Here is a 25,195-nt window from a genome sequence, read left to right as displayed (position 1 = left end):
GTTCAAATTACAGGCCAACTGGTTCCTCACCAGGCAATAACTGGGGAATCAAACAGTGAGGGGTGGATGAGGTGTTCCAGTTTCTGCTCTGACTGGGGTGTAAGGGAGCAGTGGAAACTGAGATCAGTCAGCAGGAACACTCCCCAATTCCACATGTATCCTGGGCCAAGATCAAAAATACAGAAATCCATGAGCAGGTGTAAGGCATGTCCACATAACACCCAACTAATGTTGTTGCTAAGAACCCATTATACAAACTGCTGCATTCAGAGGCCCTGCCCCAAGACATCGTCAGTTCACTCACTGAAGCATACGAGAGGATAGACCTAACATCCACAGGACCAAGGTCCTCCAGCAACCTTCTCCTGCTGCATCTCACTCCCCTGTATGACAAAGGTTCATGGTGAGACCTTGGATAATGTGGGCCACTTCCCATTTCTCGGGACCCACCTCCCAGTGAGGGCAAACCTTGGCAAGAAAGTCCACCACTTCCTTCTCATATTTCTCCAATAACATCGGAACCCATTTGGCCCATCAGGTCGATGCTGGTTCACAGTCTTTGGTTGACTGAGGAGAAGTGTGCTTGAAGGTCAAGCCCTCAGACCTGGCACAAAACTCCCGGTCTACTGGGCAGCACTGACCCCTGTCAAATATGTTTCTGAGAGCTGGACTTCACACAGCAGATACCTCAGGACACTGGTAAGATACCACCAATGTTTCTGACGCAACCTCCTGCAAACTCACTGGATGGAGAAATGAGCCAGTGACAGTATCTGCTGCCAGGCCAACACTCCCAGTACTGGGGTCCCAGTGGCACTCAGTGGGCCCCACTGGGTAGGCCATGTTGTTTACATGTCCAAAGGCAGACTTCCAAAATCAGACAGCCTATTCCGAGTTTGCCCTCAGGAGGAGATTACCAGATGGACCCAGAGAAAGATTCAAGGATGTGCAGTCTGCCTCCTTGAAGAAATGCAACATCCCCACTGACTTATTGAAATCTCGGGCCCATGACTGCTCAAAGCAGAGAAAGAGCATTTGGGATGGCAATTGAGAACCTGGAGGCTGTGCATCACAGGCACAGAGAGACCCTGGGTAAAGTGGTGGAAGGAATATACCAGTGGCGGGTAGGAAGGGGTTAGCAGGATGTGGGTATGCAGGGGCAAATGGGACTAGCTCATACGGGCATCTCGGTCGACATGCATGAGTTGGGCTGAAGGGCCTGTTTCTGCACTGTGTGACTCTACGACCTCACAAGCTACCCATGGCCTCAACAGTCACCTCAGAACCACAAAACTGGAGTGGAAGTTAGTCCTCCTTGTTGTCTGAGGACAAGGAGATCGGAACCGTCCGACAGGGGTAAGGTGAAGGCTGCTTTTCCACAAGTGGGGTGGATCTGGTCACGTCCTCCATCACACCCACGGGACTGCAAAACCCTGTGAACAAGGAAGAAAATTTGCATTTACATAGCATCATTGAGAAACTCAGCCAATCAGGGATTCCAGATGTGTCGGTGTTGATGTATTAAAAGAACAGGAGCCGATCCCTAGACTGCAGTGACCCCCACACACAGCAGTGACCCCCACACACGAAAGTGAGCCCCAAACACAGCAGTGACCCTCACACACGGCAGTGACCCCCACACACAGCAGTGACCCCCACACACGGCAGTAACCCCCCACACACGGCAGTGACCCCCAGTGACCCCCACACACTGCAGTGATTCCCACATATGGCAGTGACCCCCACACACGGCAGTGACCCCCAGACACGGCAGTGACTCCCCTGATGATGTTTCAGTTATAGCCGAGCAATAATGTTGGCTGGGTACCAGGAGAAACTTTATTGCTTGCCTTCAAATAACTTTGGGTAACGTGGGAGGCCAGTTATGTCCCTTCCTCAAGTTCCTTCCCGGTGAAGTTCCTGTGTTCAAGTCTGTGAAGTGGGATTTCTTCAGGTTCTAGTTCTCAGTTGGAATGAAATGGTGATTTTACAAGCTGCTCTTTGTGTTTCAGCCTCCGCTGTCACTGGTTGCTGAGAGGAACAATTCGTTTTTCAAGGTAAAATCACACTCCCGAGAAAGACTTTGAAGATGCTTATTCATACTTGATGTGGGAATTGGATATAAACAGGGAAAGTTAAACCTCAGGGTTCGAGCAGGGTGAGTGGAGTGGCTCTCCTGAAGAGCCAGAAAAAATACTTAAACCCTGGTGTGTCAGGAAATTGATGTCCAGTTATTATCATGTGTTTAAGTGAGCTCCTTACTTACTGGAATAACAGAGCTTTCAACTTGTGTATTTTAAAAAAAACAACTACAACCTTTGTTGCAAAGCAGAGGTGAAAGGAATTTCCTGTGCACACTGCAGCATTAAGAAGCTGTGTAACCCCACGTTATCCACACTGAACCTGTGCGTCACTGACAGCCTGAGGTTCAGGCCTGTAACTGTACTACATCGTCATACAAACAGGTGGCAGTCCCAGGTCTGGGAACAAATCAGTGCTTCTGGTGAGACACTGTGGAGCTGTCGACTACCCAGGGCTCCACTAGATTCATGAGGCACTGAGGATTAATCCCCAGGACCTGCATCGGAGAGTAAAATCCTGTATTCAGAAAATTCCTGTGTTTGTACGAATTGTTGGAGAAAATGTTAATTATCAGCTATAACCCGTAGCAGATGGGTGAAAGAGATTGATATGACTGTTAGTTGTGACTCATCCAATCAGCTTTCAGAATGACAGAGGAAGGTGGGGTGCTGTGATGATGGACAGGTTGAGCAGCCAATAGCAGGAATGTGGTAGTGGGTGAGGAGGCAGGTAGAGACAAGTGAAAACGGGAGGTTGAATGATGAACCCTGCAGCCGGCACTTTGTGGACCCCGGCCGGCCTTCACCACTGCTGTCTCCCAGCCTGGTTCACAGTGCGGGTGACCATGGCTCGCTGGGTCACCTCCCCAAACAACCTGGCTTCCCTTCACCTGCTCGGGTTTCCTACCAGCCAATGAAGTGCTCATATTCTGCATCACTGAGTGACGCTGTTACTTCACTGAACCCCTCAATCACTCTATGGTGTGCACTTTCAGCACTTCACCAGCACTTTCTGGGGTACACTGCCATCAGGCAGAAGATACAGGAGCCTGACGGCACGTACTACCAGGCTCAGGGACAGCTTCTATCCCACTGTGATAAGACTATTGAACGGTTCCCTTATACAATGAGATGGACTCTGACCTCACGATCTACCTTGTTGTGACCTTGCACCTTATTGCACTGCACTTTCTCTGTAGCTGTGACACTTTACTCTGTACTGTTACTGTTTTTACCTGTACTACCTCAATGCACTCTGTACTGAATCAATGTAACTGCACTGTGTAATGAATTGACCTGTACGATCGGTATGCAAGGCAAGTTTTTCACTGTACCTCGGTACAAGTGACAATAATAAACCAATACCAATACCAATGACCAGGTACACTTCCCAGATTACAGGATAACGGAGGACATGGAAAAGGCTTTTCAGCTCATGAAGCCAGTTCTTTCATTAAGTTGGACCTTGGATACCCTCTATCTTGGCATTGAGCTGCCTCCCAGTCATTTGATGAAGCTTGTTTTTTCCCAGGGTAAATCCTGTGCTCCCAGAAGATTTCTGCTCCAGAAAAAGCCAATGTTTGTTTCCGTTTTTATTTCTGGTGCTGCTGCTGATGACATACCAGAGTTCTTTGGTCCTGCTCTTCATTCCCTGATGTTCTGATATGTTTTCTCTCCGCAGGCTTTCTGCGGTAACTGCAGCAGCGGATTCCCAGGTGCCCAGGCATTAACAGGGGCCAAGGTGGAGCAGACACCACACGGCACTCCTGGGGCAGCTGCCGTCGACCACTGTGAGAAGGTCAGTGGGAAGCTCTCTGATGCTGTCTCTGCCATCCAGCACCCATGTTCCTGGACCCCTTCCATGTCTGCTCCTCACAGCTCTGTGTCCGAAAGTCAACCAGAGGAAGGTTCTCCTCCTAGGTCACCTCTGGGGAGGCGGCCATTCTCCACCTCCTGAGAGGGACCTGCCTGAGGTGTGAGAGTACAGATACACCCATCGTGGATGGAGGAATAGGAACGAGGGAGGTTCACAGGGAAACCTGGCTTCATTAATCCACAGAATGAAAAATAATCAAGGAAGCTAATGAGCTCCTGGTCTTTATAACTGGAGGGTCGAAACAGGAGGGTGAAGTTTCAGGTCGCACTGTGTGAAGTTCCTTACACCCCAGCCCAACCTTTGGCCTTGCCAGGAATGTAGCAGACAGCAACAAGGACGGTATCAGGGCCACAATGGTTGGAGAATGAGGAGAGGTTGTGTCTCTTGAGCACGGGTATAATTATGGCAGCGGATCTAGCACTAAAACAGACCGTTCAGTGAGGTAAACTCTGCTGGTATTTCTAGTCCTCGCCCACCTTCTCCCCTCCCCTCGGCCTTTCCGTTCTCCCTTCCCTCACATACTTCAGCTTCATGTTGAAAGCATGTGAGCTGTTTGTTTCAGCACTCTCTGGGGTGGGAAGCTCCTTCTCTTGTCACTTCTTCCAAAGAACTATCGTCTTACGTTCTGTTTCGATCTGTCAGCAAACCATCTTGTACTTGTCACGCCTAATCCTGGATCCTCCCACAAGGGGAATTGTACATCTCCTCATCCACCCTCCCCATGTATAATTACAAAATCTCTTTGCTAAAGAAACAAACCCGATCTGTTCAATCCCTGCGATAGTGGGTGCCTCCCTTGTAAATCTCGTTTGAGTCAGAGAGTTACATAGCAGGGAAACAGACCCTTCAGTGCAACTCGTCCATACAAACTAAGGTGCCTACCTGAGTTAGTCCCATTTGCCCACGTTTGGCCCATATCCCTCTAAACCTTTCCTATCCATGAACCTGTCCAAATGTCTTTTAAACTTTGTAATTGAACCTGTGTCTGTGTGAAAAACTTGCCCCTCAGTTCCCCTTTAAATCTCTCCCCGTCTCATCTTAAGCCTGTGCCCTCCAGATTTAGACTCTCCTGACCTGGGAGAAAGACTGCAACCTTTGCTGTGCCCCTTGTGATTTTATAAACCTCTATAAGGTCGCCCCTGAGCCTCCTTCACTCCACGGAGGACAGTCTCGGCCTGTCCAGTCTCTCCTTGTAACTCCAGCCCTTCAGTCCCGGCAACATCCGTGTGAATCTTACCTGCATCCTCTCCAGTTTAATAACACCCTTCCTTTAGTAGGGTGACCAGAACTGCACGCAGTATTCCAAGTGTGGGGTAACCAATGTCTCGTCCAGCTGTAATATGACATCTCTTGTACTCAGTGCCCTGTCCAATGAAGGCAAGCGTGCCATACGCCTTCTTCACCACCCCGTCCACCTGTGTCGCCACTTTCAGGGTATGCCTAGGTCTCTCTGATCTACAACACTCCCCAGGGCCCTGTCATTCACTGTGTGTGCCCTGCCCTGGTTTAACTTCCCAAAATGCATCTCTTTTCACTTGTCTGAGTTAAACTCTGTCTGCCCTCCTTCCCAGTTGATCAGTATCCTTTTGTAACCTTACACAACCCTGTCGCCCGGTATACCACCAGTTTTGGTGTTATTTTCAGACTTACTAACCATGCCACCTATATTCACATTCAAGTCATTAATATAGATGGCAAACAGCAGTGAACCCAGCACCGATCCCTGTGGCACACCACGGTCCGCCAGTCTGAAAAACACCCCTTCACTATCACCCTCTGACTCCTACCTCCAAGCTAATTTTGTATCTAGTTGGCCAGCTTACCCTGGATTCCACTTGACCTAACCTTCCAGACCAGCCTACCATGCAGGACCTTCTTGAAAAACCCATGTAGACAACATCTACTGCCCTGCCCTGGTCAGTCCTCTTGGTCACCCCTTCAAAAAAACTCAGTCAGATTTGTGAGATGTGATTTCCCACACACAAGGCCATGCCGTCTGTCCCTAATCCATCCCTGCCTTTCCAAATGCAGGTCCTCCAGGTTCCCCTCCAGTAACTTTCCCACTACTGACGTTAGTCTCACAGGCCTGTAGTTCCTTGGCTTGTCCTTGTACCCCTTTTTAAATAAAGGCACAACATTAGCCACCCTCCAGTCTTCCGGTACCTAAAGAAGGTACAAAAATCTCTGCCAGGGCCCCAGCAGTTGGAGAATGTGTCAAGCCAACACTTCAAGGCAAGGCAGGCCATTGATGCTGCCATTCCTGCTGACGTAACTGCTCTGTTTCCTTCCTCCACAGTGCAGGCAGGAGCAACGCGGATTGCCCCGTATGGAAGAGCAGAGGGTATGTACCAGAATCAACCAATAATTACCATTACACCAGCAGACCTTATTCCCATGTGTGATGTTGATGTTCACTCTAGCTGCCCCCACACACACCTGGAGAGTAGTGAGAATGTGAAGCTTGGAACTGCATGGAGTCGCTCGGGCGAGCTACATTGAAACATTGAAGCAGAAGCAAGATCATCTGATTTCTGGGCATTAAGAGAACCACGGGAAGCGGGGATTGGGCAGGATAGAGTTTATTGCTTATTGCCATACACACAGGTACAATGACAAACTTACCTGTAGCAGCATCACAGGCACATAGCAGTAGAGACACAGCATTAACCAGAAAAGCATAAATTATACAGGAAACAACGCAATTAGAAAAAACAGTCCATTGTTGTGCAAAGCGGTCACAGTGTTGCTATACCGAGGCAGTGATTAGGGTTGTGCAGGTTGGTTAGAGAACCAAATGGTTGAAGGGAAGTAGCTGTTCCTGAACCTGGTGGTGTGGGACTTCAGGCTTCTGTACCTCCCGCCTGATGGTAGCTGTGAGAAGATGTGTGTGTGTCTGGAACTCACGTGTGCATGCATGCGCACGCGCGTGCGCGCGCGCACACACACACACACACACACACACACACACACACACACAAAACGCAGAGTTGAAACACTGCGTACTCTGCATGGTGCATGGACAGTATGGGCAGGAATTTTGCTGGGACATTGTTAAGGGAGCTTCAGTTTGTATCCAACCTGTGGGTGGTGGGGTAGTGTGGAGCACACATTACCCACATTACCATGGCTCTGATTCTTCGGGTGTCCTTCACATCCTGCTGCTGGGATCTGAAGTATTTTGCCCTCGTTGTGTGTGTGTGCACGCGCACGTGTGTGTGTAGATGTGTGTGTATGTGTGTGAGTACACGCATGTATGTGCACACATGTGTATGTGTGTCCGTGCTTTGTGTGTGTGTGTGTGTGTGTGTGTGCGCGCGTGTATGTGCGTGTATGTATGTCCACCTGTGTGTGCGCCCTACAAATGCCAGTGGGGAATCCTTATCTGCCCCAGAGTTGTGGAGGCTAGATCACTGTAGATCACTGGGGGTATTTAAAGACCAGGTAAATACATTTTTGGAAGGTTGGGGAACTGAGGGCTGAGGGGAACTGCCACAGAAGAGGAGTTAAGGCCAGGGGCAGATCGGATATGATGTCATTGAATGGTGGGGTGGTCCTGAGGAGCTGAGTGACCTGCTCCTACTCCTGTTCCCTTGTGTCCTCGTGGACCCTCATTACCTCTCCCCCTGTATTGTGAGGCAGTCTGTTCACATCACGCACCTCGTTCTTCCCTAAAGCAAATGGCAGCCCAGCTGGGAATGGCCCGTCAGCACCAAGACCACCCAGCCGAGTAGTGAGCTGCCGGACTGCCACTAATCACCGTTTCTTCTGCTTCTTGCAGCCGAACGACAGAGACTGTGGGTACCCAGGGTCTCCTGGGATGCCTGGGCTTCCAGGTGAATCTGGAATGAAAGGAGAACAGGTGAGACCAGTGGGGGGTGTGTGTGGGAGTTGAACCCATGGGAAGACTGGGAAAGGGAACAAACAGCGAGGAAGACATTTGCCTTGGTGTTAGGAGCCTTGTCAGTGGGTCATGTGTCAGAAAGAGGCCACTCGGCCCCAACTGTCTGTTCTGTGTTTATGCTCCACTCAAGGCTCCTCCTCTCTATCCTCATCTAGATCCATCAGTGTGACCCTCTGTTCTCGTCACCCTCCACATCTTGTGTCCATATGAGTCACCTCGAGCACTCCCTCCACACCCTTAGACTCCCGTTGGGTAAACCAGTCTTTATGATTTCCAAATTGGATTTCTTGATGACTCCCTCGTATTGACGGCCTCTGGTAATGTTCTTCCCCCTGAGGAAACATCCTGTCTGTATCCACTCCCTCAAAACCCTTCATCATTTTAAAAACTCCGCAGCTACCTTCTCTCAAGATAAAAGGCCCTGGTCTGTTCACCCTCTCCTGCTGTATATACCCTCACATTTCCAGGATCCTCCTTGCAGTTCTTCTCCACACCCTCTCGAGTACCTGTGTATCCTTTTAATCTTGTGGTGACCAGGCACAGTCAGACCAAGGCATGATACATATTTAGCACCTCGAGAAATGAATCCCCGAGCATGGTTTGCATTCTTTATGGACTTGCTACTCTGTGGTGCAACTTTCAATGTGCATGGAGATCCCTCCGTTCCCTCACCTCACCAATGTGCATGGAGATCCCTCCGTTCCCTCACCAATGTGCATGGAGATCCCTCTGTCCCCTCACCTCACCAATGTGCATGGAGATCCCTCTGTCCCCTCACCTCACCAATGTGCATGGAGATCCCTCCGTTCCCTCACCAATGTGCATGGAGATCCCTCTGTCCCCTCACCTCACCAATGTGCATGGAGATCCCTCCGTTCCCTCACTTCACTCATGTGCAGGAGATCCCTCTGTTCCTTCGCCTCACCAAAATTTGCACCTTCTAAGTGATCCTTCATTCAATCTCACATTTATCTGTGGTGAACTCCATTTGCCGATTATTTACTCACTGCAAAGTCCTTGGGTAACGTTGCTGGCCTCCTCAGTATTGACCATCCCCCTCAATTTGCATCGATGTCTGTAAATTTAGAAATTATGTTCTAGATTCCAGAGTCTCAATTATTAACATAAATTTGGAACAGCAGTGGCGATGCACTGGTCCTGCAGAACAACACTCCCCACCTTCCTCCACTGTGAGCAGCTGCTCTTCACACCCACTCTCTGCTCATGTTCTGAAGCCAGCCAATACTCCGTTCAGCTACCTGTCCATTGCCCTCCCCTCATTGACCTCATTCATCAGTCTATTATGAGCATCTTATTAAACATCTTTGGAAAATTGAGATAAATTATGACCAGTGCTTCAACATGGCCTGCTCTCGAAAAATCCAGCGAGGTCAGTCAACCAAGACCTTCTGTTTTGAAATTGATGCTGAGTGTTCATTATCAGTTTGTAGATTGGTAAATTAGTTTATTATTGTCGCATGTACCAAGGTACAGTGAAAAACTTGTTTTGCATGCCGTCCATACAGATCACTTCATTATGTCAGGTAGTACAAGGGAAAACAATAATAGAATGCAGAAACACAGTTACAGAGGAAGTGCACTGCAGGCAGACAATAAGGTGCAAGGTCTTGACGAGGGAGATTGTGAGGTCGAGTGTCCATCTTAGTTTGTCCTTTAATGGGGATGGCTTGACTTTTCCTACCACTGATGTGAAACTAACTGGTCCATAATTTCCTGGACATATTCTGTTTCTTAAAAATAGGAGTTACATTAACTCTCCATCAGAGATTACACCTCTTTCTGATGAATCAATAAATGTGCATAACAACGCCTCTGCTGTCTTGTCCCTGGATTCTTTTAAAAAGTATGGATGCGAGACGTCTGGATTGGGGGCATTGTCCTGAGTCTGATGTCCTTATTTGAATTGTACTCACCTTGTTTTATTGTAAATGCACTTACCTCATCGCTCAGCTCATTGCCCAACATCACGTTCCATCCGCAGAGAGTGAAATAGTGATTTAATATTCCTGCCACCTCCCTGTCGTTAGCTGTGGCACTGGCCCTCTGCCTGTCCACCTTTTCTTTCAGTTGGCTCATATGTAAGCTATCTCACTGCTTTCTTTTATGTTCCTTTTTGCCTTCCTTATCGATTTTCTGACTTCTGGCTTCATCCCAGCATATTTTGTATTATCATGAACCTGCTTATGTTGTTAATGCCTGCCTGTTCCAGTTCTTCCCTTGTGTCTTTGGTCATCCCCGAGTCTTTAAATTATTCTTTTGTAAGAACCAAAGATTCAGGAGCAGGAGTAGAGCAGTCCAACAATGATCCAGTTACCCTGACTCTCTGCTTTCTGTTAGTTACCACTCCTCATTCTGTGCCAGTATATTACCTCCAATCCACGTGCTTTTATCTTTTGCCGTAAGCTTTTATGATGCACCTTATCAAATATTGTCAAAATCAAATACAATAGCGGTAGAGTAGTGCAGCTCTCAGCTCCAGTGAGCCGGGTTTGATCCTGACCACCGGTGCTGTCTGTCTGCTGTCTGGCCACATGGGCTGTCCACTGTTGCCCCACTTCCCTCCCACAGCTCAAGGACATGCAGGTTGGCAGGTTAATTGGCCATTGCAAATTGCCCCAAACCTGGAGGAGTTGATGGGAACGTGGGGAGAATTAAATGGGATCAGTGTAAGTGGATGCTTGATGATTGGCACACACTGGGTGGGCTGAAGGATCTGCTCCTGTGCTGTATCGCTCTCCAACCCTGCTGGTTCTCCGTTATCCACCCGCCTACATCCTCAAGTAACTCCGACAAATTTATCACATACTTCATAAAAACATGTTGACTCCAACTGCCTTACAATTTTCGAAATGTTCTGCAATCCTCTCCTTAGTGCACACCATGCACACCACCGAGTTCTGAACCTGGTGCCAGCACTACCTGTGACTCTCTCAACTTCCTTTCTACACTTTCCATGCTGAATGTAACCTCTCCCAACAACAGGGATAACAGTGAAAGCTTCAGGGCATGTGGGAAACATGGAGTCTATGGGAGACTGTCCGGGGAGAAGCCGCTGGGTCGGTCCCAGTGTATGGGCTCTGGTGGGAGGCAAGGGCTTGCTTTTCACCCAGGACTTGAGAGGTTACATTATAGAATGAGAACAAAGTGTTTGAAGGAATAGATCAAAACAAGATATTGTGAATCAAAGTGTAGGAATTCAAACTGAGAAATGGGAATTTCTGAACTATTACTGTGGAAGTCAGTCCGCGCTGTGATAGACAACAGCAGAACCAAGGAGTGTACAATAAGTGCTTTATTATTTAATGCTAGTGGGAGTCGCTAGCGGGAGTGAGGAATACAGAGAAAGAGTAAACAGTGTAACCCAAGCTCTGGACTGATCCCAACTCAAAGATTTACATGTTTGTGTCCCTCCTTTTATACTTAATCTAAAGATGCCTCCGTGTGGAGCTGTACACACTTGGGCAGTCACTTACAGCAAACTTTTAGCAAAACAAGATATGCCCCAAGCACTCCCAAGCACCTGCACATCTTGCAATAATAACTATAGTCACACCATGGTTGAAGCAATAACAGCCGTACATTATTAACCCTTACATATCCAGTTACTTTTACACTACCAAACAACTCTCTGCAGAGTAGGGAGCTGCTGCTAGAATCTCTCTCGGGATGGAGTGTGATGACTGTGTGGCCTCCCACGACTGTAACTCTCTCACCTGGAAATGCCCAGGGCCGACGTGTACCTGCTAGTTACCGTATTTGTACTTTCCTTCCCCAGGGCCTTCCAGGTCTTCGAGGATACCCAGGACCACCAGGCCAACCGGTAAGCCTTGCGTTAAGCAGCAGATTGAACTGGAGCAGCTCTTCAGCTCATCACATTTACACGACTGAGCAAAGTCCCTGAGGGACATGTTCAGTCAATGACTGAATAGTGGAGCACCTCACGGACCAGAAATGTCATCCACACCACCCCCCACTCCCTCCTCCCCACCCCAATCCTCCACAAGCACCGTTCTGCTGAGTTGTTTTGTGAAGTAACTGAGTGGGAAGCTGCTTCCACTGCACAGTGAAAGCATAAGTACGTTGGGCAAGGAGCAGGATTTGGCCCCTCGAACCCGCCCTAACACTCATCAAGGTCGTGGCTGACCTATCCAGTTCCATTTTCCTGCATATTCCTTGATTCCCACAATAACCAGCGATCTGAATGAACACAATGACCGAGCCCCCGCAGTCCCTCAGGGTCGAGAGTTCCACAGATTCCGCATCCGCTGACATCTCTCCGGGTTTCAGCCCTCCATGGCTCACCCCTTGTTGTGAGACTGTGAACTACTGCCTGACATTGGACTGGGGGAACCTCCTCCCCATTCCTACCCAATGAGCCCGACAAGAGCTTTGGACATTACAGTGATGTCACCACTGTCGTTCTTCTCAACCCTAAAGGACAGATGGCGAGCCTCAATCTCATGATCAGAGCCACTGTCCCTGGCACTGGTCTGGTGAACCTTGGCTGCTCTTCCTCTGTACTAAGTCCTTCCTTTCTTAGTACAGGGATTAAGTACACAGGGATTTAAGTACACATGGATTTTAGTACACAGTACTCTGGATGTGGTCTCGGCAAGACCCAGTGAGGTAAGTGTAATGGGGGGAGACGGACCTGGGTTAGAGGATTCCCCAGCCTTCTGAGTGACACCCGAAAGGGTTACACTCACCTCTCCTGGACCACAGGGAAACCATACAATGTTCAACGACTCAGCTGCCTGGAACACCCTGTGACTGATGACTCTCACCTAAGGGACCCTGCTGATAGTTTGGGGTGGAAAAGCCATCACTGCCCCCAGCGGAGTCTCAGATACTCATAAATTTCATGGTTCTGAGTGCCTGGATAAGGCGTCATCCCCCGGGTAACTATCTCCCACATCGTAATGCCAAATGCCCACACGTCGCTTTTAACTGTGGACACTCGATCAGCAAGGCTCTCTAGAGCAATCCATTTCACTGGCATTTTAGCAATCCGACCTTGTCTGTAGTCATCCCCACTGTAGATTTTCTTGGATAGGCTGAAGTTTCTAACTTGCTGGGAAGCTTCTAAAATGATGGCAGCTCAAATGCCACCCAGAACCCACAGAGTGAACCATCTCTCCAGCATGCTGCTGCCGAGAGATTCATTCCATCAGTGACATTGCTGGCGGCTCTCGATCACAAGCTTCCCAGCCAAGGCATGGCAGTGTCTGATGCAATGCTAGCAGCTGCCACACCAGTGTCACTTATCTCTGTCGAGTTAAGGATGTCGTTTACCCTGAATGAGAACACATCTGAACGGTGTGACTGTGTTCATAATTATTTATCCCAGAAAAGAAATAAAGCAAACATCAAATGTTCCGACATTTTTTCAGTAAACTACCATGTGCTGCTGCCCTTCAGTTTCTCCACCTTTCACCTTGCATGTGGTTTGATGGTGACCTGCCACGAGGCTGTGGGAAGGCTGCAGGCAGTGTATTCGTTAGTCTGGAGTTCACCTTGATAGATCTTGTGAGGTTACGGGGCACCTTCCAATTTCACTCCCTGGTCTGGGCGTTCTCACTCCTGGGGGAGACAGGTCAAGCCACTTCCTGGCAGGTCCTTCACCTTTGGATCTCCCACCCCTACCACCACCACTCCACACCCCCAGCTCCCAGGGATCCCACTCTACTCGCCTGTATCTCATTGACCAGGAAATTCCATGTCACTTTCAGGGAATATGGGATCTCTCCCTCTCCACTACAGCCTCTCTCTCCTCCCCAGCGTTACCACGGGGATTGTACCTCCTGGGGCCGAGGCATTCCCTCAATCACTGTGCAGCAGGGTGTTCCCAGCCATTCCCACTGGCAACCTTGTCCTTGTGTCTGATTCCAGCTGTAAATGGCAGATCTGTCCTTAATTAATTTTTATCCAATTTCATGATTTTAGCAGTGGGATCCAATTGGTGGGGGGGGGGGACAGGGGGGGTGGTGGTGTGGTGTGTAGGTGCCACTCCTGGAAATCCTCTAAGATTTGGAATGCCAAGCAAGGAGTGAGGGGTCAAAGGTCAGCAGAGTCCTTGCTCACAAGCCACAGACCCACATCCCCACAGACCCACATATCCAGCCCCACATATCCACAGCCCCGCAGATCCACAGCCCTGCAGATCCACAGCCCCGCAGATCCACAGCCCCACAGACCCACATATCCAGCCCCACAGATCCACAGACCCACATATTCAGTCCCACAGATCCACAGCCCCACAGATCCACAGATCCACAGATCCACATCCCCACAGATCCACAGCCCCACAGACCCACAGCCCCACAGACCCATAGCCCCACAGATCCACAGCCCCACAGATCCACAGCCCCACAGACCCACAGCCCCACAGATCCACAGCCCCACAGACCCACAGCCCCACAGCCCCACAGACCCACAGCCCTGCAGCCCCGCAGACCTACTATTCTCCCCGTTCCCTTCACTGAATTGGAAAGATGCTCAAACACTCAGCAGTTCGGGCAGCATCCATGCAAAGAGAAACAGAGTTAATGTTTCAGGTCTTCGACCTTCGCCCTTCTGTTTCTCTCCCCACAGATGCTGCCTGACCTGCTGAGTGTTTCCAGCACTATCTGTTTATATTTCGGATCTCCAGCATCTGCTGTCGTTTGCCCTTCATTGATTGGATGTTGTTTTCCCTGTAGGGACCCCCTGGATTCCCTGGATCTCCCGGGACCCCTGGAACTGCCGTGAGTATCCACGGGCAGGGTGTTCCGTTGTTTGTCGCTCTGATGTCCGAGGGGTCGCGGGGCGGGGTGGGGAACTGGAACAGGAAGACCACCAGAGACAGGGCGAGGAGTGGGTGCTCACCTGCCATTAAAACAGAATCCAGATGTTGCCAGCAGGGGGAAACATCTGCCAGGAGGTCTCAGAACTGGCCTTACAGTCCCTCCCGACCAGGGCCACTCCGCACTGCATGGCGCCTTTCCCACAGAGTTTCCGGTTCTCCAGGGTGGATTGGGATCTGGATGTGCCTGTTTTCTGCCGTGTGTGGTCCTTGCACTCTGATCCAACTTCTGCTTGTCCCCATCCCCACACCAGTGGGGGCCGTAGGTGAGGGTCGGGGGCTGCTGTGAGCAGGTAGAGAAGCAACAGTCTCCATGTCCCGAACCGACTGACAGCCAATGAGTCTGGAGTGAAGCCCAGTCACACTGAGGCCGCTACACTTGCGATGTGGGTGGACTGAATTACTGGTGTAGAGGAGACACAATAAATTCTGTAGATGCTGGAATCTGGAGCAACACACGCAAAGTGCTGGAGGAACTCAGCAGGTCAGGCAGCATCCATGGAGGGAGATGAACAGTCGACATTTCGGGCCGAGACCCTTCATCAGGACTGGAAAAGAGCAGAAGCCAGAATAAGGTGGGGGGAGCGGGAGGAGCACACGCAGGCAGGGGACAGGTGAGTCCAGGTGAGAGGGGGAAGGTAGGTGTGTGGGGGAGGGGGGAAGATGTAATAAGCTGAGAGGTGACCGGTAGAAGAGGCAAAGGGCTGAAGAGGGAGGAATCCGGTGGGAGAGGGAAGTGGACCACGGAATAAAGGATGGGGAGGGGAGGAGAGGGGATGGGCAGGTCATCAAGGAGCCACAGGAATAAAGGAAGACAAAGGAGTCGGGGGGGGGGGGTTGGGGGGAGAAGAGGGGAGGGGTTACCAGAAGTTAGAGAAATCGATGTTGATGCCATCAGGTTGGAGGCTCCCAAGTGGGATATGAGGTGTTGTTCCTCCAACCTGCGTCTGGCCTCAACGTGGCAGTAGGGGAGGCCGTAGACAGACACGTCAGTGTGGGAGTGGGATGTGGAGTTGAAGGGGTGGCCACCGGGAGATCCTGGCTGTTGCGGCGGGCGGAGTGAAGGTGCTCGACGAAGCGGTCACCCAATCTGCGTCGGGTCTCACCGATGTAGAGGAGGCCGCACCGGGAGCACCGGATGCAATAAATGACACCCTTGGACTCACAGGTGAAGCACTGCCTCACCTGGAAGGATTGTCTGGGACCCTGAATGGTGGTGAGGGAGGAGGTGTCGGGACAGGTGTAGCATTTGGTGCGGTTCCAGGAATAAGTGCCGGGGTGCCCTGCCCATCTCCTCTCCTCCCCTCCTCCATCCTTTACTCCATGGTCCACTGTCCTCTCCGACCGGATTCCTTCTTCTTCAGCCCTTGGCCTCTTCTGGAGGTCCTGCAAAGAGAGTTTAGGGAATTAGGTGCAAAGTTAAAGGACAGGACCTCCAAGGTTGCAATCTCAGGATTGCTACCAGTGCCACGTGCTAGTGAGGCTAGAAATAGGAGGATCATGCAGATAAACACGTGGCTAAGGAAATTGTGCAGGAGGGAGGGCTTCAGGTTCCTGGATAATTGGGCTTTGTTCCAGGGAAGGTGGGATCTGTTCCCAAGGGACGGTTTACACCTGAACTGGAAGGGGACTAACATATATGCGAGTAGGTTTGCTAGTGCTGCTCCGGTGGGTTTAAACTAGATTTGCAGGGGGAGGGGAACCAGAGTGTTAGAGCAGATAGTGAGGAGGAAAATGATCATGTGAGGTCTGAAGGTATGGACAGAAATCAAAGGTTTGTACATGATAGTATGTTCTCAGGTGCATCTATTTCAATGCAAGGAGTATTGTAGGTAAGGCGGATGAGTTTAGGGCGTGGATTGGCACATGGGATTACGATGTTATTGCTATTAGTGAGACATAGTTGCAGGAGGGGCAGGACTGGCAGCTTAATGTTCTGGGCTTCCGTTGTTTCGGACATGATAGAGGGGGAGGGATGGAAGGGGGAGGAGTGGCATTACTGGTCAGGGAACAGATCATGGCTGTGCGGAGACAGGACAGCCCAGAGGGCTCATCTACAGAGGCCATATGGGTGGAGCTGAGGAACAGGAAAGGTGTGGCCACACTGATAGGGTTGTATTATAGACCGCCCAATAGTCAGAGAGAATTGGAGGAACAAATCTGTAGGGAGATAGCAGACCGATGTAAGAAACAGAAAGTTGTAATAGTTGGGGATTTTAACTTTCCACATATTGACTGGGACTCCCACACTGCGAAAGGGCTGGATGGCTTGGAATTTGTCAAATATGTTCAGGAAAGTTTTCTAAATCAATACATAGAGGTACCAACGAGAGAGAATGCAATACTTGATCTCCTATTAGGGAACCAGACAGTTCAGGTGACAGAAGTATGTGTAGGTGAGCATTTTGGGTCCAGTGACCATAATACAATTAGTTTCAAGATAATTATGGGTAAGGACAGGTCTGGTCCTTGAGTGGAGGTTCTAAATTGGAGAAAGGCCAATTTTGTGGAAATGAGAAAGGATCTAGGTAGGGTGGATTGGGATAAGTTATTTTCTGGCAAGGATGTGCTCAGTAAATGGAAAGCCTTCAAAGACGAAATTTTGAGAGTGCAGAGTTTGTATGTTCCTGTCAGGATTAAAGACAAAGGTAACAAGCTTAGGGAACCTTGGTTTTCAAGGGATATTGGTGAGCTGGTTAAGAAAAAGAGAGAGGTGTATAGCAGGTATAGGCAACTAGGAACGGATGAGGTACTTGAAAAGTATAGGAAATGTAAGAAAATACTAAAAAGGGAAATCAGGAAGGCAAAAAAAAGACATGATTCTGCTTTGGCAGATAGAAGATCAGAGTGGTCGTATATGTGTAGAGCCTCAGGAGATGGGGGAGATCTTAAACAGGTTTTTTGCATCAGTATTTACTCAGGAAACTGGCATCGTGGATATGGAAGGAAGGGAAACAAACTCTAGTGTCATGGAACATACAGAGATTAAAAAGGAGGAGGTACTTGATGCTTTACAGTGAATAAAGGTAGATAAATCCCCAGGGCCTGACAAGATATTTCCTTGGACCTTGAGAGAGACTAGTGTAGAAATTGCAGGGGCCCTGGCAGATATATTTAAAATGTCCTTGGCCATGGGTGTGGTGCCGGAGGACTGGAGGGTAGCTCATGTTGTTCCATTGTTTAAGAAAGGCTCGAAGAGTAAACCAGGTAATTAAAGGCTAGTGAGCCTGACATCAGTAGTGGGTAAATTATTGGAAGGTGCTCTGAGAGATAGGACATATAAGTATTTGGACAGCCAAGGGTTGATTAAGGATAGTCAGCATGGCTTTGTGTGTGGTAGATCATGTTTAACGAATCTTGTGGAGTTTTTTGAGGAGGTCATTAAGAAAGTAGATGAAGGAAAGGCTGTAGATGTTGTCTACATGGACTTTAGTAAGGCCTTTGACAAGGTCCCACATGGGAGATTACTTCAGAAGGTTCAGTCAATGAGTATCCATGGAAAGGTTGTAAACTGGATTCGAAATTGGCTGTGTGGGAGAAGACAGAGTGGTTGTGGATGGTTGTTTCTCAGACTGGAGGCCTGTGACTAGTGGTGTGCCTCAGGGATCTGTGCTGGGGCCATTGTTGTCTGTTGTATATATCAATGATCTAGACGATAATGTGGTAAATTGGATTAGTAAGTTTGCGGATGACACTAAGATTGGAGGTGTAGTGGACAGTGAGGAAGGCTTTCAAAGCTTGCAGAGGGATCTGAACCAAATGGAAGAATGGGCCAGAAAATGGCAGATGGAATTTAATGCAGACACGTGTGAGGTGTTGCATTTTGGAAGGACAAATCAAGGTAGGACATACACAGTAAATGGTCGGGCACTGAGGAGTGCGGAGGAACAAAGGGATCTGGGAGTTCAGATACATAATTCCCTGAAAGTAGAGTCACAGGTAGACAGGGTTGTAAAGGCGGCTTTTGGCATCCTGGCATTCATAAATCAAAGTATTGAGTATAGGAGTTGGGATGTTATGGTGAGGTTTATAAGTCATTGGTGCTACCAAATTTGGAATAATGTGTGCAGTTCTGGTCACCGAACTACAGGAAGGATGTCAGTAAGATTGAAAGAGTGCAGAGGACATTTACTAGAATGTTGCCGGGTCCTCAGGAGTTGAGGTCCAGGGAAAGATTGAGTATGTTAGGACTTTATTCCTTGGAGCGGAGAAGAATGAGGGGAGATATGATAGAGGTTTACAAAATGATGAGGGGCATAGACAGAGTTAATGCGAGTAGGCTCTTTCCACCTAGATTAGGAGAGATAAGTATGAGAGGACATGGCTTTAGGACATGTCTTTAGGGTGAAAGGGGAAAGGTTTAGGGGGAACATTAGGGGGAACTTCTTCACTCAAAGAGTGGTGGGAGTGTGGAACGGGCTGCCATCTGATGTGGTAAATGCGGGCTGGCTCTTTTAAGAGTAAATTGGATAGATACATGGACGAGAGAGGTCTGGAGGGGTATGGGCTGGGGGCAGGTAAATGGGACTAGCAGAATAATGTTTCGGCACAGACTAGAAGGGCCGAATGGCCTGTTTTCTGTGCTGTAGTTTTCTATGGTTCTATGGTTCTACCTATCACCTCTCAGCTTATTACATCTTCCCCCTCTCCCACCCACCAACATTCCCCCTCTCACCTGGACCCGCCTGTCCCCTGCCTGCGTGTGCTCCTCCCCCTCCCCCCACCTTCTTATTCTGGCTTCTGCCGTCTTCCTTTCCAGTCCTGATGAAGGGTCTCGGCCCAAAACGTCGACTGTTTATTTCCCTCCATAGATGAGGGATGAGTTCCTCCGGCACTTTTTGTGTGTTGGTGTACAGGGATATGTGTCGTCCAAAGCACTCGGAGAACGCAGCGGCACCACATCTTGCTAACCTGAGATGGCAGGCGTAGGCTGGACCCAACGGTGTCTCCAGAGCAGTGTTCCTCGAGCTGTGAGTGACAGCCTGGGTTACCTGAGACTCGAACCCCCACCACCACCAGCGGACACCGAGTGCTGGGTTCCTGCAGAGCTGCAGCCCATGTTACATGTGTGGGATGGTTGTGTCGGGGATCTACGGGGGGGGGGGGGGGGGGGGGGGGGCGGGGGGGGAGAGACACAGACCACAGGGCACAGCTCCACTTGGAACAAGGACATTTCCCAACCAAACCGGGCGGAAGGTCAGGGCTGTGGAGTGAAGGCGGAGGGTGGGGGCGGAGACTCTTTGTGGAGCCAAACGTCCGGGTGTCCCCACAACCACGCTGTGCCTGGACTCCCACCACAGTGGGAGGCCAGACCTGTGGGCAGAAGGGGTGCGGGAGACTTCCCCTTGTGTTCGGTTGTTTTAAGTTACACCCTCCGGCTTCCTATCGTTTCAGTTCAGAAAAGAAACGCTAATGTTTTAGTGGTACACTTAGCAGTTTTTGAATCTTTGTAGCTTTTCAGCCTTTGTCAGTCGAGCAGGCTGGTGGAAGGAGAAGGGGCAGGGGTGGGGGTTAGTGAGGTGGGGGTGGGGTTGAGGCAGGTGCTGGGTGTGGGCAGGGGTCAGGTCTGTCCTGGGCTTGGAGATGGGTGATTGCTGAGAGGGCCCCCTGCCCTGTGCTGGGTCTTGGTCTGGGGGCTGGCTCTGTGCCGGGTGGGGTCTGTGGGCTGGAACCGCCCAGCTGGGCTGGATCCAGTGGGAATTATGTGCTCAACCAAGGGTAGGATGCTTCCTTCCCCAGTGTTCGGGCCGGTGAGGGAGGGGGGAGCTGGGCAGAGACCACGGTGGGACGGTAGGTTCACCTACCACTCCGTGGCCTGGGGGGTGGAGCAGAGACAGAATCAGCCCAGTCCTGGCTGAGGGATGCCCCCCCATTACAGCCCCTGAACCCACTCTGCCACCCCAGCTCCAGTTTGTTCTCTGGAGTCACTCGCAGGCAGGATTCAGGAGGGGCATCACCGTGGCAAGGCCAGCATCTATCGCCCACCTCTAGCTGCCCTCGAGAAACTGGAGGTGAGCCCCCTGCAGTCCCTGTCGGTGGGGAGTTGCAGGATTCGGGCCCAGTGACGACAGAGGAACGGTGAGGTACCTCCATGGCAGGATGCTGAATGACTTGGATGGGAACCTGCAGACGGTGGTGTTCCTGTACACATCGTATTTCACGGTAACAACTCGTGGGCTGCAGAGACATCGTAGCCCACAAGAAGTGTAGTCCAACATCAGAGTCTCAGCTGAATCAGAGCGGGAGCTGAGCACAGTGAGTGACCGTGATGAGAATCTCTCTTCAGAACCTTGTCTTCCACCAACAGGGTGTTCCGGGAGACCGCGGGTTAGCCGGAGGGCCTGGACCGAAAGGGGAGCAGGTGAGCCCAGCCTTGGAGCTGCCACTCTGGCTTTGATGTATTCATAGCAACCGTGCCGAAACCCTGTTGGAAGTTACTGCCAGCCTCAGAGATTGGAGTCAGTAGAGAACAAGCAGAAAAAGAACATAGAACACACAACAGTGCAGCACAGGAACAGGCTGTTTAGATGTTGTGCTGAACTAATTGAGCTAATGACATCTGCCAGCACAAGGTCCATATCCCTCCAGTCTCTGCACATCCATGTACCTATCTAAGTGCCTCTTAAACACCACTATCGTACTTGTCTTCACTAAATCCCCTGCCCCCAGCAGCACATTCCAGGCACCCACCACTCTCTGTGTAAACAAATCTGCCCTGCACATCTCCTTTGAACTTTCCCCCCTCACCTCTAGTATTAGACACTTTGACCCTGGGGAAAAGATACCAGCTGTCTACTCTGCTCCCCATAATCTTATAAACTTCTATCGAGTCTCCCCTCAGCCCCTGCTGCTCCAGAGAAAACAACCCAAGTTTGACCAACCTCTCCTTACAGCACGTGCCCTCTAATCCAGGCAGCATCCTGGTGACCCTCTTCTGCACCCTGTCCAAAGTCTCCACATCCTTCCTATAATGGGGGAACCAGGACTGAATGCAATTCTCCAGATGCCGCTCATGCCGTTTCATAAAGCTGCAACAGAACTTCCCAACTCTTTGACTCAATGCCTCAACTAATAAAGACCAGCATGTCAGCAGCTTTACCATCCTACAAACCTGTGCAGCCACTTTCAGGGAGCTATGGACTTGGACCCCAAGATCCCTCTGTACATCAACACTGTTAAGGGTCCTGCCATTGACAATGTACTGTCCCTTTACATTTGAATTCCCAAAGTGCATTAGCTCACACTTGCCCAGAATAAACTCCATCTGCCATTTCAACACCCATATCTGCAACTGAGTTAGATACCGTTGTATCATTTGGTAACCTTAGACACGATCCACAACACCACCAATCGCTGTGAGAGCTGAGGTCACATGGTGTGCTTTGATGTAACCAGGGGTCAATCACATTTGTCACTGGGTCAGGGTCAGATCACGTCACTCGGGAAACGTGACTGGGCACTCTCGCCCGTAATGGTGTCATTGGATGAGCAGGTTCCCCCTAGAGCATTGTGGGGAATGGAGAGTGGAGTCCTGGGCCTTCCTGGGACAAACACGGTGGTGCCCTGCAGTGGTACAGTGAGAAACTGTGGTCTCAGGAGTGAGATATGGTCTCAAGGGTGGGGTGGGATGTTGGGGGTGAGGCGGGGGTCTCAGGGGTAAGGTGGAGTCTTGGGTCTCAAGGTGAGATGGGGTGTTGGGGGTGAGGTGGGGGTCTTGGGGTGTGGGGTGTTGGGGATGAGGTACGGTGTTGGGGGTGAGGTGGGGGTATCGGGGGTGAGGTGGGGTGTCGGGGGTGAGGCTCGGTGTGTGGGGGTGAGACTGGGGTCTCGGGGGTGAGCTGGGGGTCGGGGGTGAGGTGGGGTCTCGGGGTGAGGCTCGGTGTGTGGGGGTGAGACTGGGGTCTCGGGGGTGAGGTGGGGGTCTCGGGGGTGAGGTTCAGTGTCGGGGTGAGGTGGGGGTCTTGGGGGTGAGGCTCGGTGTCAGGAGTGAGGTGGGGGTGACAGGGGTGAGGGGGGGGTTGGGGGTGAGGTGGGGGTCCTGGGGGTGAGGGTCTGTGTCAGTCCCCACATTAAATCCTGGGCCAGCTCACCAGCAGCTGCTGTGTGGGAACAGCCATGTGGGACCAGCGGCAGGGACACCGAATCCCTCCGTTTATGTGAGTGGGGGGTCGGTCATGGTCTGCCCAAGTAACACTGCTGTGATGTGTTTGTCCCTCAGGGTCCTCCAGGATCCCTCGGATACCCAGGTGCAGCGGGCATGCCTGGTCTCCCGGTACGTTTGATGTTTCCGTTATTCGTGGCCGGTGTGGGACTGGGTGGGGGGTGAGAGATCTGTTACCCATCCGTACTTGTCCCAGAGGGAGTGGTGTGAACAGCGTCTGTGTGGCAAGGGTGCTCCCCTGGTGTGAGAAAGGGAGCTTCAGGATTTGGACCCAGTGACAGTACGTCTAAGTCAGCATTGCCCGACCTGGAGGAGGACTTGCCATGCCCCTGGTGCCCCTGCTTTCCAGCTGCTAGACATCAGAGGTTTGAGAGGTGCTGACAAGGAAGCCTCGGTGACCTGCTGCCCTCCCCTTGGTGGACGCACCCTGCAGCAGTAGAGGGGCGAGTGAGTGCCCAAGGAATGGGTGGGAAGCAGGCTGTTTTGTCCTGGATGGTGTTCAACTTCTTGAGAGTTGGTGGAGCTGCACTGCTCCAGGCAGGCGGAGGGTGTTCCATCACACTTGTGCCTTGTAGGTAGTGGCAAGGAATTGTTTCAGGACCTGCAGTCTCTGACCTGCTCCTGTGGTCCATTTAAGTGTCTGGGAGTTGCCCACCACCACTACCCACAGAATATCAGCTTCCATTTGGCTCCTGAGTTCTCTGGAGCTGGGGTGGGCCAGATGTCACTGTGGGGAGCTGCTGGAGACTGGGACAGATGCTGTCCCTGAGTCATTCAAACCAGCACCAGGTCTGGATCTGCGGACAGTCGCACAGTCTGTCCAACAACTCCTGTACCAGGTTCCGTACGTTCCCGTGTCCGTGTGTGGAAGGTGAGCCTGTAACACGTTGTTTAACGTTTCTTTCAGGGGCTTAAAGGAGAGCGTGGACCTGTCGGGCCTGGAGGAGAGAAGGGTGTGCCGGTAGGAACACGTGACAGATTCTGTCGACTAACCCAACACCTGTGGCGCTGAGGCCATTTTGTTTTCAGAGTATCTCTTTCTATCCCGGTTCCCCCTTGTGCTCTCCGCTCATCTCTCCATCAAAGGTCCAGGAAGGACACACCATTCTTCTCAAAAATGACAAAGAAACTCTAGGCATTTTGTGTGTGACCTCCAGTGGTCATTTCAAGGCCTGCTGGTTACCACTTAATGACCTCACCCCAACCTTAAGAGAGCAGCCAGAGTCCCAGACGCAACCTGGCACCCCGTTCCGCACTTTCCGCAGGCATCCTGCTGGCACAGGCAGAGAGGTACAGCACAGGAACCCACTGAGTCCACACTGGTCATCACCCACCCATCTAGACCCGTCTACATCACTCCCAGTTGTTCTGCTCAGGACCCTATCCAAGATAGTGGCAACCAGAGCATTGCAACAGTAATTGATGCCCCCCCTCTCAGGTTGGGGCCCTTACTTTCGATCCCAATCTGAGTCCAGTCCATTTGCCGTCTCTAACACGGGTATTGACATTGACATTGATAAGACCTCATCCAGAACCAGCCTGTTTGCTTCCTCAGGGTCCTATTTTGCACTGACTATCATTCCAACCTGGTATTACTCCTGCCACAATGGCCAGCTCCCCCCTGTCTACACATACTCACACTTTGTGTGCTGTTTCTGCTGTTCCAACTGACTGTCCCCATTGGTTACTTCTATCCTGCTTCTCATTGGTTACCTCTCTCCTACAGGGTCCTCCTGGTATCCCTGGTGGCCAAGGTCCACGTGGCTCAGTGGTGAGTGATCAGTTTTCAGCTGAAATAAACTGATGGTTGAATGATCGATAAAATTAGAAACCACACCCTGGACCATCCTGATGCAAGTTGGTTGGCAGTGGGGTCAAAGGGGAAGGTGGACAGTTCTGGGAGGATGTTTTGCCAGGGAGTGAGGGCTGTGAGAGAGAGTGTGGGGCATCAGGTGTGGAGCAGTGTGGAGGGCAGAGAGCATTCTTTAGGTTGTCAGAGGGATGGGAAACTTAGCCCAGTCTCCTGAGGACAGAGATGAAGATTGATCTCAACAGAAACCTTCAGTGCTGCCCCTTTGGAGGGAAATTTCCTGCTTCCACAGACTGTAAGATCACACAAGATGGACCACTTAGGGTAGGACATGGGATCCATGATCCAAGAGAAGATGGAACTATAATTAATTAACCCCTCATAGCACCATCAGAATATTTCAAAGTGCTTCACTGCCAAGACATTACTTCTGAAGTGGGCATGGTGGTGTCGCCCAGAGAATCATAGCAGGCTGTCACACAAAGTAGTTAACAAGCAATTGGG

General features: G+C 50.7%; 1 protein-coding gene across 2 annotated transcripts in view; it reads left to right on the top strand.

Annotated features, from left to right (window-relative positions):
• The window catches only part of col16a1 (collagen, type XVI, alpha 1), a 212,184-nt gene that overhangs the window by 156,196 nt on the left and 30,793 nt on the right, over positions 1–25,195 (top strand). For both annotated transcript variants that reach the window (XM_052036512.1, XM_052036513.1), the window contains exons 41-50: positions 2,013–2,057; positions 3,763–3,879; positions 6,254–6,298; positions 7,736–7,816; positions 11,655–11,699; positions 14,578–14,622; positions 21,028–21,081; positions 22,939–22,992; positions 23,789–23,842; positions 24,608–24,652. In XM_052036512.1, coding sequence (XP_051892472.1) covers positions 2,013–2,057; positions 3,763–3,879; positions 6,254–6,298; positions 7,736–7,816; positions 11,655–11,699; positions 14,578–14,622; positions 21,028–21,081; positions 22,939–22,992; positions 23,789–23,842; positions 24,608–24,652 — 585 coding nt within the window. The remainder of the gene's footprint in view (positions 1–2,012; positions 2,058–3,762; positions 3,880–6,253; positions 6,299–7,735; positions 7,817–11,654; positions 11,700–14,577; positions 14,623–21,027; positions 21,082–22,938; positions 22,993–23,788; positions 23,843–24,607; positions 24,653–25,195) is intronic.

The sequence above is a fragment of the Pristis pectinata genome, chromosome 22 (assembly GCF_009764475.1).
Source record: "Pristis pectinata isolate sPriPec2 chromosome 22, sPriPec2.1.pri, whole genome shotgun sequence".
Taxonomy (NCBI): domain Eukaryota; kingdom Metazoa; phylum Chordata; class Chondrichthyes; order Rhinopristiformes; family Pristidae; genus Pristis; species Pristis pectinata.
This window is presented reverse-complemented; position numbering and strand designations above follow the sequence as displayed.